The sequence below is a fragment of the Papio anubis genome, chromosome X, assembly GCF_008728515.1.
Source record: "Papio anubis isolate 15944 chromosome X, Panubis1.0, whole genome shotgun sequence".
NCBI lineage: Eukaryota > Metazoa > Chordata > Mammalia > Primates > Cercopithecidae > Papio > Papio anubis.
Window position 1 is genome coordinate 80,191,521 of NC_044996.1, and position 13,524 is coordinate 80,205,044.

At 42.5% G+C, this 13,524-nt stretch overlaps 1 protein-coding gene across 1 annotated transcript in view; it reads right to left on the reverse strand.

The window, feature by feature from the left end:
* Window positions 1–4,221: 4,221 nt before the first annotated feature.
* The window catches only part of TAF1 (TATA-box binding protein associated factor 1), a 97,198-nt gene continuing 87,895 nt past the window's right edge, over window positions 4,222–13,524 (reverse strand). Inside the window, 4 exon segments of the mRNA XM_031660477.1 lie at window positions 4,222–6,418; window positions 9,359–9,536; window positions 10,466–10,622; window positions 11,808–11,933. Of these exon segments, the coding sequence (XP_031516337.1) occupies window positions 6,196–6,418; window positions 9,359–9,536; window positions 10,466–10,622; window positions 11,808–11,933 (684 nt within the window). The 3' untranslated portion in view covers window positions 4,222–6,195.

Sequence of the window (13,524 nt, forward strand, 5' to 3'; positions counted from 1 at the left end):
GTGGCCCAAGACAATTATTCTTCCAATGTGGCCCAGGGAAGCCAAAAGATTGGACACTTCTGATCTAGAATAATGCCTGGTATCCATTAGACTCAATGAATATTGACTGACTGAAATAATCCACATCTAATCAGTCATCAAATTTTATATAGATTCTACCTCCTAAATTCTCTCAAATCTCTGACCACTGTTCCTGCCTTACAGCTGATTTGTCTCACCTAATGACTGCCATAACAATTTCCAGTCCTGCTCTTTACCATCCACATTCTGAATTGCTGCTGAAATGATTCCAGTCCTTCAACAGATCCCCACTGCCTTTAGGATAAAGTCCAAATTCTTTAGCAAAGCATACAGAGCTCTCCAGATCTGGACACTGGCTAATTCCTTAGTTTCAGTTCTTGCCAGCCCTTCCATGTGCACCATGCTGTAACCATTCCTAATTCTTTAGTCACATGTTCCTTGCACATGCTATTTTTTCTGCCTGGAATGATAACCATTCCCTACCCCCATTGCTTGCTTTGCCTAATTCAAGCTAGTAATCTCTGGAAAGGTTTCCCTTAGATCCAGAGTTGGGGTTACTCTGTACCTTCAAAGTACACCATATGTATTTTATCATTTCACTTATCACACTCTTGCATGGACTTGTCTAACACTAGACCATGAGTGGTATTCACAGCACCTAGCACAGTGCTTGGTATAGAATAGTCAAGAGAGCGTTACTGAAATGAAATGAAATTCACCATCTATTCCTTATAACCAGGTCTTCACCCCAGACTGCTTTACTATCTGTGCTTCTACACACTGACCAGTTGTGTTGCTAAGTACCTTTAAAGGAAAAACAGGCCGGGCACAGTGGCTCATGCCTGTAATCCCAGAACTTTGGAAGGCCGAGACAGGTGGATCATGAGGTCAGAAGATCAGGACCATCCTGGCTAACACGGTGAAACCCCGTCTCTACCAAAAATACAAAATATTAGCCAGGCATGGTGGCACACGTCTGTAATCCTAGCTACTCGGGAGGCTGAGGCAGAAGAATCACTTGAACCTGGGAGGCGGAGGTTGCAGTGAGCCGAGATCGCATCACTACACTCCAGCTTGGGCAAAAGAGTGAGACTCCGTCTCAAAAAAATAGAAATAAAAATAAAGGAAAAAAAATCACACCACAATAAGTGGGTACCATTTTAAATTAAGTCTTCAACCTTGCTTGTACATTAAGCATCCAGTAATCCTTTCATGGATCCCTAGTCAGCTCCAGCTCCCATTTTCATCGGTGACTATTATAAGATTAAAAACAGGCCGGGCGTGGGGGCTCAAGCCTGTAATCCCAGCACTTTGGGAGGCCGAGACGGGCGGATCATGAGGTCAGGAGATTGAGACCATCCTGGCTAACACGGTGAAACCCCGTCTCTACTAAAAAATACAAAAAAAAACCTAGCCGAGCGAGGTGGCGGGCACCTGTAGTCCCAGCTACTCGGGAGGCTGAGGCCGGAGAATGGCGTAAACCCGGGAGGCGGAGCTTGCAGTGAGCTGAGATCCGGCCACTGCACCCCAGCCTGGGCAACAGAGCGAGACTGTGTCTCAAAAAATAAAAATAAAATAAAATAAGATTAAAAACAAAAATGCTTAGACTTATTTTTTTTGAGATGGAGTCTTGCTCTGTCACCCAGGCTGGAGAGCAGTGGCACGATCCTGGCTCACTGCAACCTCCGCCTTCCAGGTTCAAGCAGTTCTCCTGCCTCAGCCTCTGGAGTAGTTGGGATTATAGGCATGCGCCACCATGCCTAATTTTTTTTTGTAGTAGAGATGGGGTTTCACCACGTTGGTCAGGCTGGTCTCAAACTCCTGACCTCAAGTGACCCACCCGCGTTGGCCTTCCAAAGTGCTGGGATTACAGATGTGAGCCACCGCACCCAGCCAATTTTCCTTTAACAGCTGCATACTTTTTCACTGAATGGATATACCATAACTCAACCTCTCTGCTACTGGACATTTAGCTTGTTTCCAGTTTCTCATTATCCCCCACAGTAGGATAGTATCCAAGCCCTCATTCCCATTTTCACTTTTGTCACAAGGATGATCTTACAGTTTCACAGAGGAAGCTGAAGCTATGAAGCATGAACTCCTCAATTTCCCATCTCCCTATCTACACAATGATAGATAATTACATCCATTCTTTTGTCTCTCTCAGGGGAAGATCTCTCTCCTCTAAGTCAGTATCTCTACCTGTTAGCTAACATCTTCTCCTGTTTTCACAGGTCCTTCCAACAATTATCCTCTCTTGCTTTCTTTCCCTAAGCCTACAGAGGTATACATATTTGTCTTCCATCTTAAGACTGTGCGTCTCCCTAGCTTCTTGAAAGAGTAGTCTATTATCTTTATCATCACTTCCTCATCTCCCATTTGTTCCTTGCTCCACTGCTGGTGAGATTACAATCTCACTACTCTGTTAAAACTGCTTTTGATCGCTCAGGTCACCAGGGACCTGCTAGTTGCCGAATCCAAATGCTCTCTCTTGGGTCTGACTTTACTTTTCTGTGGTAAATATGTTGTCTTTTTCTCTTCCTTAAATCCCTTCCTTGGCTTGAGAAATACTACTCTTCAGGTTTTCTATTTCTCACCACCCCTAAATACTGGTCTTCGCCAGGAGTCTATCCTCTGTACTCTTTGACTCTACACATTTCCTGGGTAATCTCACCTACTTCCAAGATTGTACAAATCCTAAACTTTATACATACCATACTTCAAACTTACATGCTTCAAAACTAAGCTTAGCTGTTTCCCCCTACCTTCCACTCTCAACCTGTTCAGTAAATGGCATCACCATTTATCCAGTCACCCAGATCAGAAACCTAGGTTCCACTCCCTTACTTTCCATTATCCAATCAGTCACCAAGACATACCACTCATTCCATCCCTGCTGTCAATGCCTTAGTCAGTTTAGGTCTCCAGCATCTCTTATCTGGCATCACCCCTTCTCCACTCTATTTTCATACTGCTGCCAGAGTGATTGCTTTAAAATGAGCATTTCATCCTGAGCTTGTTATCACTATACTACATAGGTTCCCTACATTCCAGCCGTCTATAACTATATGTAGTTCTATGAACACGTTGCTTCATGCTCCTAAGCATTCTGTTCCCTCTGCTTAGAATGCCCTCATCCCACCCCTATGACCATCTAGTAAATTCCTTTCCACTCTTCATGATTTTTTTAAGGGTCTCCTCTGCGAAGCATTCTTGTTCGTACTTCGTAAAGAGTCAAGAACTTTTTCCTCTCACCACGGATTCTTGTAAATATTTATTGCAATGATCACTTTTTATTAAACTTTTTTATTTACATATCTACCTCTCATTCTAGACCTTAAGTTCCTTGCAATCAGGGAGTATATCTTACTTCTCTATCAGCATCTGGCAGGCTGCTTATAAAAACAGGTGGTTTGGCCAGGCACAGTGGCTCATGCCTGTAATCCCAGCACTTTGGGAGGGCAAGGTAGGTGGATTGCTTGAGGTCAAGAGCTCTAGACCAGCCTGGCCAACATGGCAAAACCCCATCTTGGCTGGGTGCGGTGGCTCACACCTGTAATCCCAGCACTTTGAGAGGCCGAGGCAGGCGGACCCCCTGAGGTCAGGAGTTCGAAACCAGCCTGGCCAACATGGCGAAACTCTGTCTCTACTAAAAATACAAAAATTAGCTGGGCATGGTGGCAGGCATCTGTAATCCCAGCTACTGAGGAGGCTGAGGCACAAGAATCGCTTGAACCCGGGAGGCGGAGGTTGCAGTGAGCTGAGATCGCACCACTGCACTCCAGCCTACAAAAATTAGCCTGGTGTGGTGATGCGTGCCTGTAATCCCAGTTACTCAGGAGGCTGAAGCAAGAAAATCGCTTGAACCCAGGAGGTGGAGGCTGCAGTGAGCCGAGATCACACCACTGCATTCCAGCCTGGGCAACAGAGGGAGACTCCATCTAAAAAAAACAAAACAAAAAAAGGTGGCATGATAAATGTTGAAATGAACCAACGAATACCATGTACTCACCCAATCCTCCCAACCAAAATTCTGGAAGCCACCTTCCATTCCTCCTTCTCTACCCCCAAATGCCAAGTCCTACTCCCTGAAGATCTCTCAAATCCCCTTCCTCCATATTCCAATGCCATAGCACCAGTTTGGGCTCCATTCTCTCTTACTTGAACTAGATCCATCCAAACCATTCTCCACACTACTGCTGGAATTTTTAAAAAATTTTATTACAAAAATAATACACACTTGTAAAAAAATTCAAACAATACAGAAATAAAAGCACAATATCCCACCCAGCATACATAACAAACACAGAAGCCCCCTCCCCTCCAATCCCATTCCTGGGGGTCATCATTGTGAACAGTTAGCATATATCCTTTCAGACTTTTACCTTTGCATACACAAGTATATATATAAACACATATAAATAAACACACATGGTTCTGTCTTTTACAAAAAATGGGATCACATATATCTGTTACATGATTCTTCAATTTCTTTCTTCATTCATTCATTACACAGATTTCTAAAACACAAACCTGATTATATCACTCCTTTAAGAGCTTATTTCCCATAATATAAAAATCATACACATTAACATCAAACACAAAGCTTGTGATGATATACTTCCTGCCCATCTTTCAGTCTCATCTCTAGCCATTCCAGCATTAAAGGACTGGAATATGAACTACCTTAAATCCTTCCTGGAACAAGGCAGGTACAAACAAACAAACAAACAAACTAGGAACACACTCTGCCATTTCTAGACTGTGGCCCTTCCCATTCATGTTACACTTTGCCTGGACTTTTCCATCTGGCAAGCTTCTACTAATTCTAAAACAATCAGCTTAAAAATTACCTCTAGGAAGACTTCCCTGACTTTTCAGACATGATTACTCCTCTATTTCCCCTATACTTTATAACTAGCTTCTTAATTGCACTTATCTCACAGTACTATGATGATTTATTAACATGTTTTGAATTCCACTTCCCCTCCCCCAACTTGATGGTGAGCTCTTTGGGTAAAAGGGATTTGTCTTATTTACCTTTGCATCCCAAGGATCTGATAGAGTGCTTATCATGAAAAGCAGATGCTCAGTAACATATCTGTTGAGGAGTTTATGATTCTAGGAACATTTACTGAGTACCTACTATGCACAGAACCATATCCTAAGCATGAAAAGAAACAGAAGACACAGTCTTTGTCCTAAGAAACTTACCATTTTCCTACCATTTCCCCTGGGGGGGAGGGACAGAAAACATTTAGGTGGCAACATTATCATTTCTGACATACAGGCTGTTTCAAAATTTACGGTAATTTGCCTCAAATCCATTTAGGAACTAGGCATTGCATAATTAAATAAAATAATGGGCGGTTTGTCTCATAGGTTAAGTGTAGCACAGAGTCCACTAGAACCCAATTCTCTGTCCCAGCAGGAGGGCTTTCATCTGTTCCAGCCTGTAAATTAGAAAACTGAGATGATACCATGCTTGGAAATTTTCCTTTTTTTTTTTTTTTTTTTTTTGAGATGGAATCTCACTCTTTCGCCCAGGCTGGAGTGCAGTGGTGGGATCTCCACTCACTGCAAACTCTGCCTCCCGGGTTCAAGCGATTCTCCTGCCTCAGCCTCCCAAGTAGCTGGGATTACAGGTGCCTGCCACCACGCCTGGCTAATTTTTGTATTTTTAGTAGAGATGAGGTTTCGCCATGTTGGCCAAGCTGGTCTCGAACTTCTGACCTCAGGTGATCCGCCTGCCTCGGCCTCCCAGATTGCTGAGATTACAGGTGTGAGCCACCACGCCCGGCCGGAAATTTCCTAATACATCAAGAGGACATAAAGTTACTAGTTCTTTCATAATTTCCCCTCCTTCCCCGGGGAAAAATTATACCAAAAGCAATACATGGAGTTAAAGGAGGACACGGGAAAATGAGCTTGCTCTTTTTGGTAGTGGTAGGGGAAAGGGGGTTGCTTTGTTTTAAATCAAAGGGTGACACTGCCCCAGGAAGATTAGGAGAGGTGATTTACTATCATTTACTTACTACTTTTAAAAAGGCTAAGGTGTTAGTTAATTTCATGATTTCAGGATCAGATACTGTACAAATATGAACAAATTGGGGAAAGGTGAACCACCTAGGCTGGAGAACAGGGAAGGCTGACCAAGGAGGCCCAAAGGAAGCCTCATTCATCAGAGTCCAAGTCACTGTCCCCAGCAATGGAGTGGAAATCCTCACTGTCCTCCTCGTCCTCTGACAGGTGGACCTGGCTTAGTACGCTCGGCCCAGAGCGCTGCTCTTCCTCCTCCTCATCTTCTTCCTCCTCTGATACCTCATACCCACCGATGCTGCTGAAGCTTGTGTCTTGGGTGTTCGACTTGGGATCAGGCTCCTCATAGCTCCCATAACTGAGAAGAGAAACATGTCATCTCTCAAGCTCGGACACCATCCTCTAGCTGACCATTCCCATTCTCAGTGCCACCAAAGGATAAGCCCATCTCACCTCCCCTGGACACTAAAGTGACTGGTTCTGAACTATTCTATATGCCCCTGAGAGAAAAATGATCCTGTTCAAAAACATCAACTTGCCAACTTCATATACACAAGAACCTGAATGGAAGAAACTCCCTTACACCTGAACAACACACTGCCATCTTACATGACCATAAATGCTCTGACAGCCTCATGGTTTCATCTACCACTTACAGTATCCAATTAGTCAATAGTCCTGAAGATTCTCTCTTCAATATATCTTGTCTCTATCCCCTCCTTTCCATCCCTACTCTGCCTGCCTTGGCTTAGTCCTTTGTTATCTCTGGCCTGCACTACTGAAGTAAGTCGTCATGTCTCCAGTCTTGCTCTCCTCCAATTACTTCTTCACACTTCTGCCAGAGTGCTCTTTATTTTTTTGTTTGTTTGTTTATTCTTAATTTTACTTGAAAAAAAAAAAATCACACAAGTAATGCACGTTCACTGGTTAAAAAAATTAGAACATACACCAGAAAAAAATTTTTTAAAATCATCAATAACTCCATCATCCGAGATAATCTTTTGGTATATTACCAAAATTTTCTGTGCACTTTAGATGCTTAAACATTTTTGTTTAATTTACAAAATTGCGATACTCTACATACTCTCCAGGAATCTGCCTTCTTCACCAATGATTATAACGAACATCTTCCCGTGTCAATAAACATACGTCTATAGCATAATTTTAATAGCTACATGGTATTCTGCCATATGGCTGTAACATGACTTAACAGTCTCTCACTAGGACATTGAAGCTGTCTCCAATTATTCCACTATTAGGAACAATGCTGTCATAAAACATCCTTACACAAACATCTTGATGGTGTGTTAATTATTCCCACAAAATAATTTCCTAGATGTGGATTTTTTGGGCCAAAGGGGATGCACATTTTTAAATGTTTTTATTTATGATGATAAATTGCTAAGCCTCTCTCCAAACCACCCCATTTTTATCAATCAACATTACCACCAGTAGTTTGAGAATGTCTTTTTCCTCATAATCTTTCCAAACACTAGGCATTATCATTCATTTTAATCACCAATATGATAGGTAAAAAATTGCACTTCATGGTTTTACTGCATTTCTTTATTAGGGGAGTTATTATTATTATTATTTTGAGACTGAGTCTCGCTCTGTCACCAGGCTGGAGTACAGTGGCACGATCTCGGCTCACTGCAACCTCTGCCTCCTGGGTTCAAGTGATTCTCCTGCCTCAGCCTCCCCAGTAGCTGGGACTACAGGTGTGACCAGGTTCAGCTAATTTTTGTATTTTTAGTAGAGAGAGGGTTTCATCACGTTGGCCAGGATGGTCTCGATCTCTTGACCTTGTGATCCGCCTGCCTCGGCCTCCCAAAGTGCTGGGATTATAGGCATGAGCCACTGCGCCCGGCTGGAAGTTATTTTTTCATATGATATATTGGTCATTTACATTTCTTTTCTAAATTAGTTCATGCCTTTGCCCATTTTTCTTTTGGGGCACAGGACAATCTTTCTAAAATGTAAATCTGGTCATACTATTCTCATTCAATGACTGCCCAGAACTTTCAGGCCCTTCATGATTTGGTATTTACCTACCTCTTTAAATCATTTCTATCACATGAATTATAGATCTTACATGGATCAATGAAAAAATCTTCAGTCACACTGAGCTACGTGTGGTCTCTAAAAGTGTTTCATGCCTGTGTCTTCATATAGGCTCTTCCTAGTCTCTGGAATGCCCATTGCTTTCTCATTCGTTTAGCTAATTCCTATTCATATTTGGCTCAATTTCCTTCTCTAGCCAGCTCTCCTCCCTCCCCACCTCTACCCAAGTTCTAGAAGAACCCTGCGGTTGCCTAGCATAGCACTTTTCATATTACACTATGATTGCCCGTTTTAGGTTTCCTACTAGACTCATCTCCTTGAAGGAAGGGACCATATCTTAGTTTGTTTTTGTACTTATGATAAATATTTGCTGAAATAAAAAAATTTATTTACAATGTTATTTGCATATTAGCTGCTTGCTGGTTAGATGTATCATAGGTACATTAAATCCAACATGTCCAAAGCCAAATCCAAATCCATTTTTTCCTCCTCTCCTGCCCCATCTAACACGTATTCTTCCTCTTTACCAGAGACATCTCCATTCATTATTCATCTAACCTCCTTACCTCTTCATGTCCCTTTATTTTCCCCACTCCTGACAAGTCCCTGTTGATATCATCATCTGTCCCACATTGTCCTAAGTTATACAAATTTGATGTCACTTCCTTTTCCTTAAACTGATGACTCCTATTACCCACAGGTTAAGGTCCAAATGTCTTAGCATGCCTTGTAAAGTCCTTCACAATATAATTCCCCTTGCTACACTTCTGGAGCCTCAACTCCCCAACAAATTCCATTTGCTCTGGAACACACTGTTCCACCTATAAAGATCTCCCCACCCCCTGCCATACTACCTACTTACTAAACTCCTATTAATCTTTTAAGGCCCAATTCAAATGTTCCCTTGTCTGTGAAACTTTCCCTGGTAACTCCAAGCAGAGTGAGACACTCCCTTCTCAGTGGTGCCTTGGCACTTTGTCTTACTTATGCTATAGCACTTATCACATTGTATTTATAATGATTTGTTTGTGTCAGTCTCTTCCACTAGGCTGTGAGCTCCTCAAGGGCAGGGTATGTTTTGCTCCTCTGTGTATCCCCAGGACCTAGCACAGTGCATGGCCCTAGTAGGTGCCCAGGAAATGTTTGATGGATGAAAAGTAATCTGATGCTGGGCCCCTCGACATCATAGCTAGGCACTGATGCCACAGCCCTGTAGCATGTTGCTGCCGATTACCTGATGTTGCTATCCTCCAAACCATGGGAAGCCTCCCCACCGTCTCCCTCATAGGACATCATGCTTTCTTCATTTTCCATGTCCATCCTTGTGTTCTCCTGAAGCATGCGGGGTTGTTTGGGTCTTATTCCACCAGATCCCACATCAGAGTCACTTCCACTTTCACTCAGCTGGATAGCTGTAAAAAGAGACAGATTCTGGTTCATCAAGAGTTAAGCCTGACAGATTTAACTTGATCTTTGGCTTGATCTTCCCAAACTAGTAACACTCACACATCTACACAGGCATCTTGCCTATACTCCTCTCCTCAGATGCCTTTCTTATAACTGCCTAGGGTCAACAGTAGTAGCAAGGTTTGTAGTTTAGAATCTGAATCCAAATAACAAGTTCCTTTTCCATCTCATGCCAACCTATCTGTGTTTTTTCTACCATCTACTCCCATACTTTTCCTTGGCCATTGCCATTAATCCACAAAACATTAGTCCCCCAAACAGGATTTTTCTTAATTTTCCTTCCCTGTTGCCACATATAACACTTTATTATTCTGTTCTCATCTTTTTTTCTTTTTCTTTGGAGACAGTCTCACTATGTTGCCTAGGCTGTAGTGCAATGGTATGATCATGGCTCACTGCAGCCTTAAAGACCTGCACTCAAGCGACCCTCCTGCCTCAGCCTCCTGAGTAACTGGGACTACAGGCACTTGCCACCACACCCAGCTAATTTTTATTTATTTACTTCTTGTAGAGATAGGGTATTGCTATGTTGCCTAGGCTGGTCTCAAACTCCTGGTCTCAAGTATTCCTCCTACCTTGGCTTCCCAAAGTGCTGGGATTACAGGCATGAGCCACTGTGCCCAGCCTTTGACAAGTATCCAAATCAAAGCTCTTACTTAGACACTGTCTTTTCCACTGTCGTATTTTGTACCTCCTGCTAATGAATATGATCATCCTATGTGTGAGTGCTCAGTACTCTCAGTTCTATTAATAGGAATTCAATAAGAGAGGCAGCTTCCAATAAAAGCATATGTGGCCAAGAGCGCCTATCCAGTCCAGTCCTGAGGGTGCTATAGTGAGTTATAAAGGAATAGAAGCAATGGTCGAGGCCTACCAGAGAATGGATTGTCTCCTTCTTCATCACTCCCAGCATCTTCCTCATCATCTTCTCCTTCAGACATAAGCAAATCCTCATACAGGACACTGGCTTGAGGCTGTTGTACAGTTCCTTCCTCTTCATCTGCAAGATCACCATCTCCATCTTCACCTTCCTGAATGAGACCAGTTGGGGGTCAAAGTCCTATCAACTGACCACGTAAGAGACCAGAAGCCACCACCAGACACAACCCCCCTCCCCACCCTGCCCATCCCTCCACTTGCTGCCTCACAAGAAGTTAAGTATTTTTGGTGGATAGATTGTTTAGTTGGTCCCAAGGATTAAATTCGGATTGGGGCTCACTAAGGAGACCCCCTGATATCACCTTAGGATTTGGCCTGCCCTGTACTGATGGGGCTCCTATCATATAAGGGTATAACATAACCATAAGCTTTCTGTAAGCATACTCACTGGGGCTGGAGTCTTAGGTTTCCCATCCTCCTCCTCATCATCATACCCTTCAATATCTACATCAGAGTCTTCCTCGCCCAGCCTACCTCGGCCCTGGCGCATCTGAGTAAGGAACACAAATAGCACATCATTGAGGGACGTGCCTGTAGGAGGAGTTAACCAAGGGCTCTCACCCAGGATGAATGCTCCTCCCTGATATCCCAGCCAACCCCACTGCTAGTGGGGGCTGTTTAGACCGCTCAAGGCATGCGCATTTTCCCCCATTCTTTGGAAATCATAGCCAGAGTAAAAAACCCAAAGAACAGGAAAGGCCCTTAGTCTACTCTTACTGTATCATTACAAAGAGACTCTTTCTTTCTAACCCAAACTTTTCCTTATAGCTTGTGTTGAACTCTTTGGGATAGAAAAACCTTCCTGGGTTTTTACACTTTCCAGTGGAACCCTGACTGAGAATAGCTGTAGAATTTCTGGCTTCAGACTGTATCTTCTGATACCTCTAGAAAAGGCCAATTTTTAAAATTTAATTTTATAAATAATTTTAATTTAAATTATAATACACATAAAGTAGGCCAATTATTCTGAACTGTCTGAGTGCAGTTGGCCGTTCTAGTCACCTGTCAGGCTACTCTGATGCTTCATACCCTTTTTTCATACTTGTGCCTTCCCTGAAGTTCTGCTGTGCCTGACTCTGCCCATGGGGACAGACAGAAGATAACTCCGGTCACACGACCTGACGCCATCCCAACTTGAAATCCCATTTGTAAGCTTTCATTCCCAGGGCCAAAGGGCCCAGTCATTCTTGACATATGTCACATATCACCATCACCATTCCCCTAGCCCCACCTGCAGGCATAATACCAATCTTATAAAAAGAAAAACAACATCCTACCTGTGTTACTTGCTTTTCTGGAGTGGCAGTGGGAATATCCAAGACAGACATATTGCTCTCATCTTGAAATACAGAGGCATCTCGAGACATACTGAGGGATGTGTTGGTATCATACAAATCAGGAGGCTGTGGCACAAAACATACAACTTAGCTTCTATCTAGGAAAGGGAAAATAAATACAGATAACTCCCCTTTAAAGCATTTACTGGAGAAAAAGATCATGCAGAGCAATTCAGTTAAAGAGAAACAGTATGACACAGCTTTACAGACAAGTTTTTGGGACTCTTACAAATGTTGCCTATTCTAGTAGACAGGTGCCTGATGCATGTAATCAGAAGCCTGAAGCAGAAATGCACCAAAGCTATGGGACAGTTTTATGCCCTAACAGCCTTTCTGGTCAATAACTTAGTTTTTTCTAAGCCTTGTCTTTTGGTTTTTAGGCCCAAGGCTTAGTATCAGTGCTATTTTGATTGCTTGATCTGGAGACATCTAAGAGAAAATGGGATAAAGGAATTTCAATTCCAACAAGAGCATAGAATGCTTTGATAGTTTATGAGCCCATCAGAGGATGCCACGAAGCAAAATGGCATGGTGAAAAATCACAGGCTTTGGAGTAAAATGTCCTGGGTTTGAGTCCTGGCTCCAACACTTGCTAGTGAGTAACAAATTACGTAACATCTCTAAGCCTTGATTAACTCAAGTATAAAACATGGATGATAATGTCTACCTCACAGGGTTGTTGTGAGAATTAAGAGATGTGTAAGTTCCTTATCCAATACTCAATAAATTATAGATCCCTTCCCTGTTTTCTTCCCTGGAAAGAACAGGGATTTAGCAAATAGACTATTCAGTGACAGGAGGGCAAGAAGGACTAGATAAAGTGCTCACAATATAAAGTGAAAAGAGTAAGACACAAAACCGTATCAATCAATTTCATTTTAAAAGTGTGTATATAAACACAAATACATACACCACAGATATGAAAAATAAAAATATTCACACTGGTTGATGTTGCTTCTGAGTGGTGGAAGTGATTACAGGTAACTTATTTCTTGTTTTAATTTTTCAATTTTCTCTAACGAACATGTTACTTTTATCAACAGAAAACCCATATATGTGTTACATTGTGTTTTTTGAAAAAAGGAAACAAGACTGATTCTGAAGAGGGTTTTGGTGAAATAGAGGCAAAACAAAATTCAAAGCATTACAGAGCAGGTAAATCAGTGTGGAACAGAAGGAGGGAAAAATAAGGGGATGAAATTTCTGCAAAACCCTACAGTACAGTGTAGAAAACTGCAAAGTCAACAGTTTTAGATAAAGTGTTAAGCTGAACAGATGATGCAATGCAAGTTAGGTGGAAATAGTTGAGTGAAAATACATCATTGGGCTGGGCGCGTGGCTCACGCCTGTAATCCCAGCACTTTGGGAGGCCAAGACGGGCCTGAGGTCGGGAGTTCAAGACCAGCCTGACCAACATAGAGAAACCCTGTCTCTACCAAAAATACAAAATTAGCCAGGAATGGTGGCCCATGCCTGTAAAACCAGTTAATCGGGAGGCTGAGGCAGGAGAATCGCTTGAACCCGGGAGGTGGAGGTTGCAGTGAGCCAAGATTGCACCATTGCACTCCAGCCTGGGTGACAAGAACGAAACTCCGTCTCAAAAAAAAAAAAAAAAAGAAAATACATTATTGACCACCACCATTTAGAAGTTGAAAAG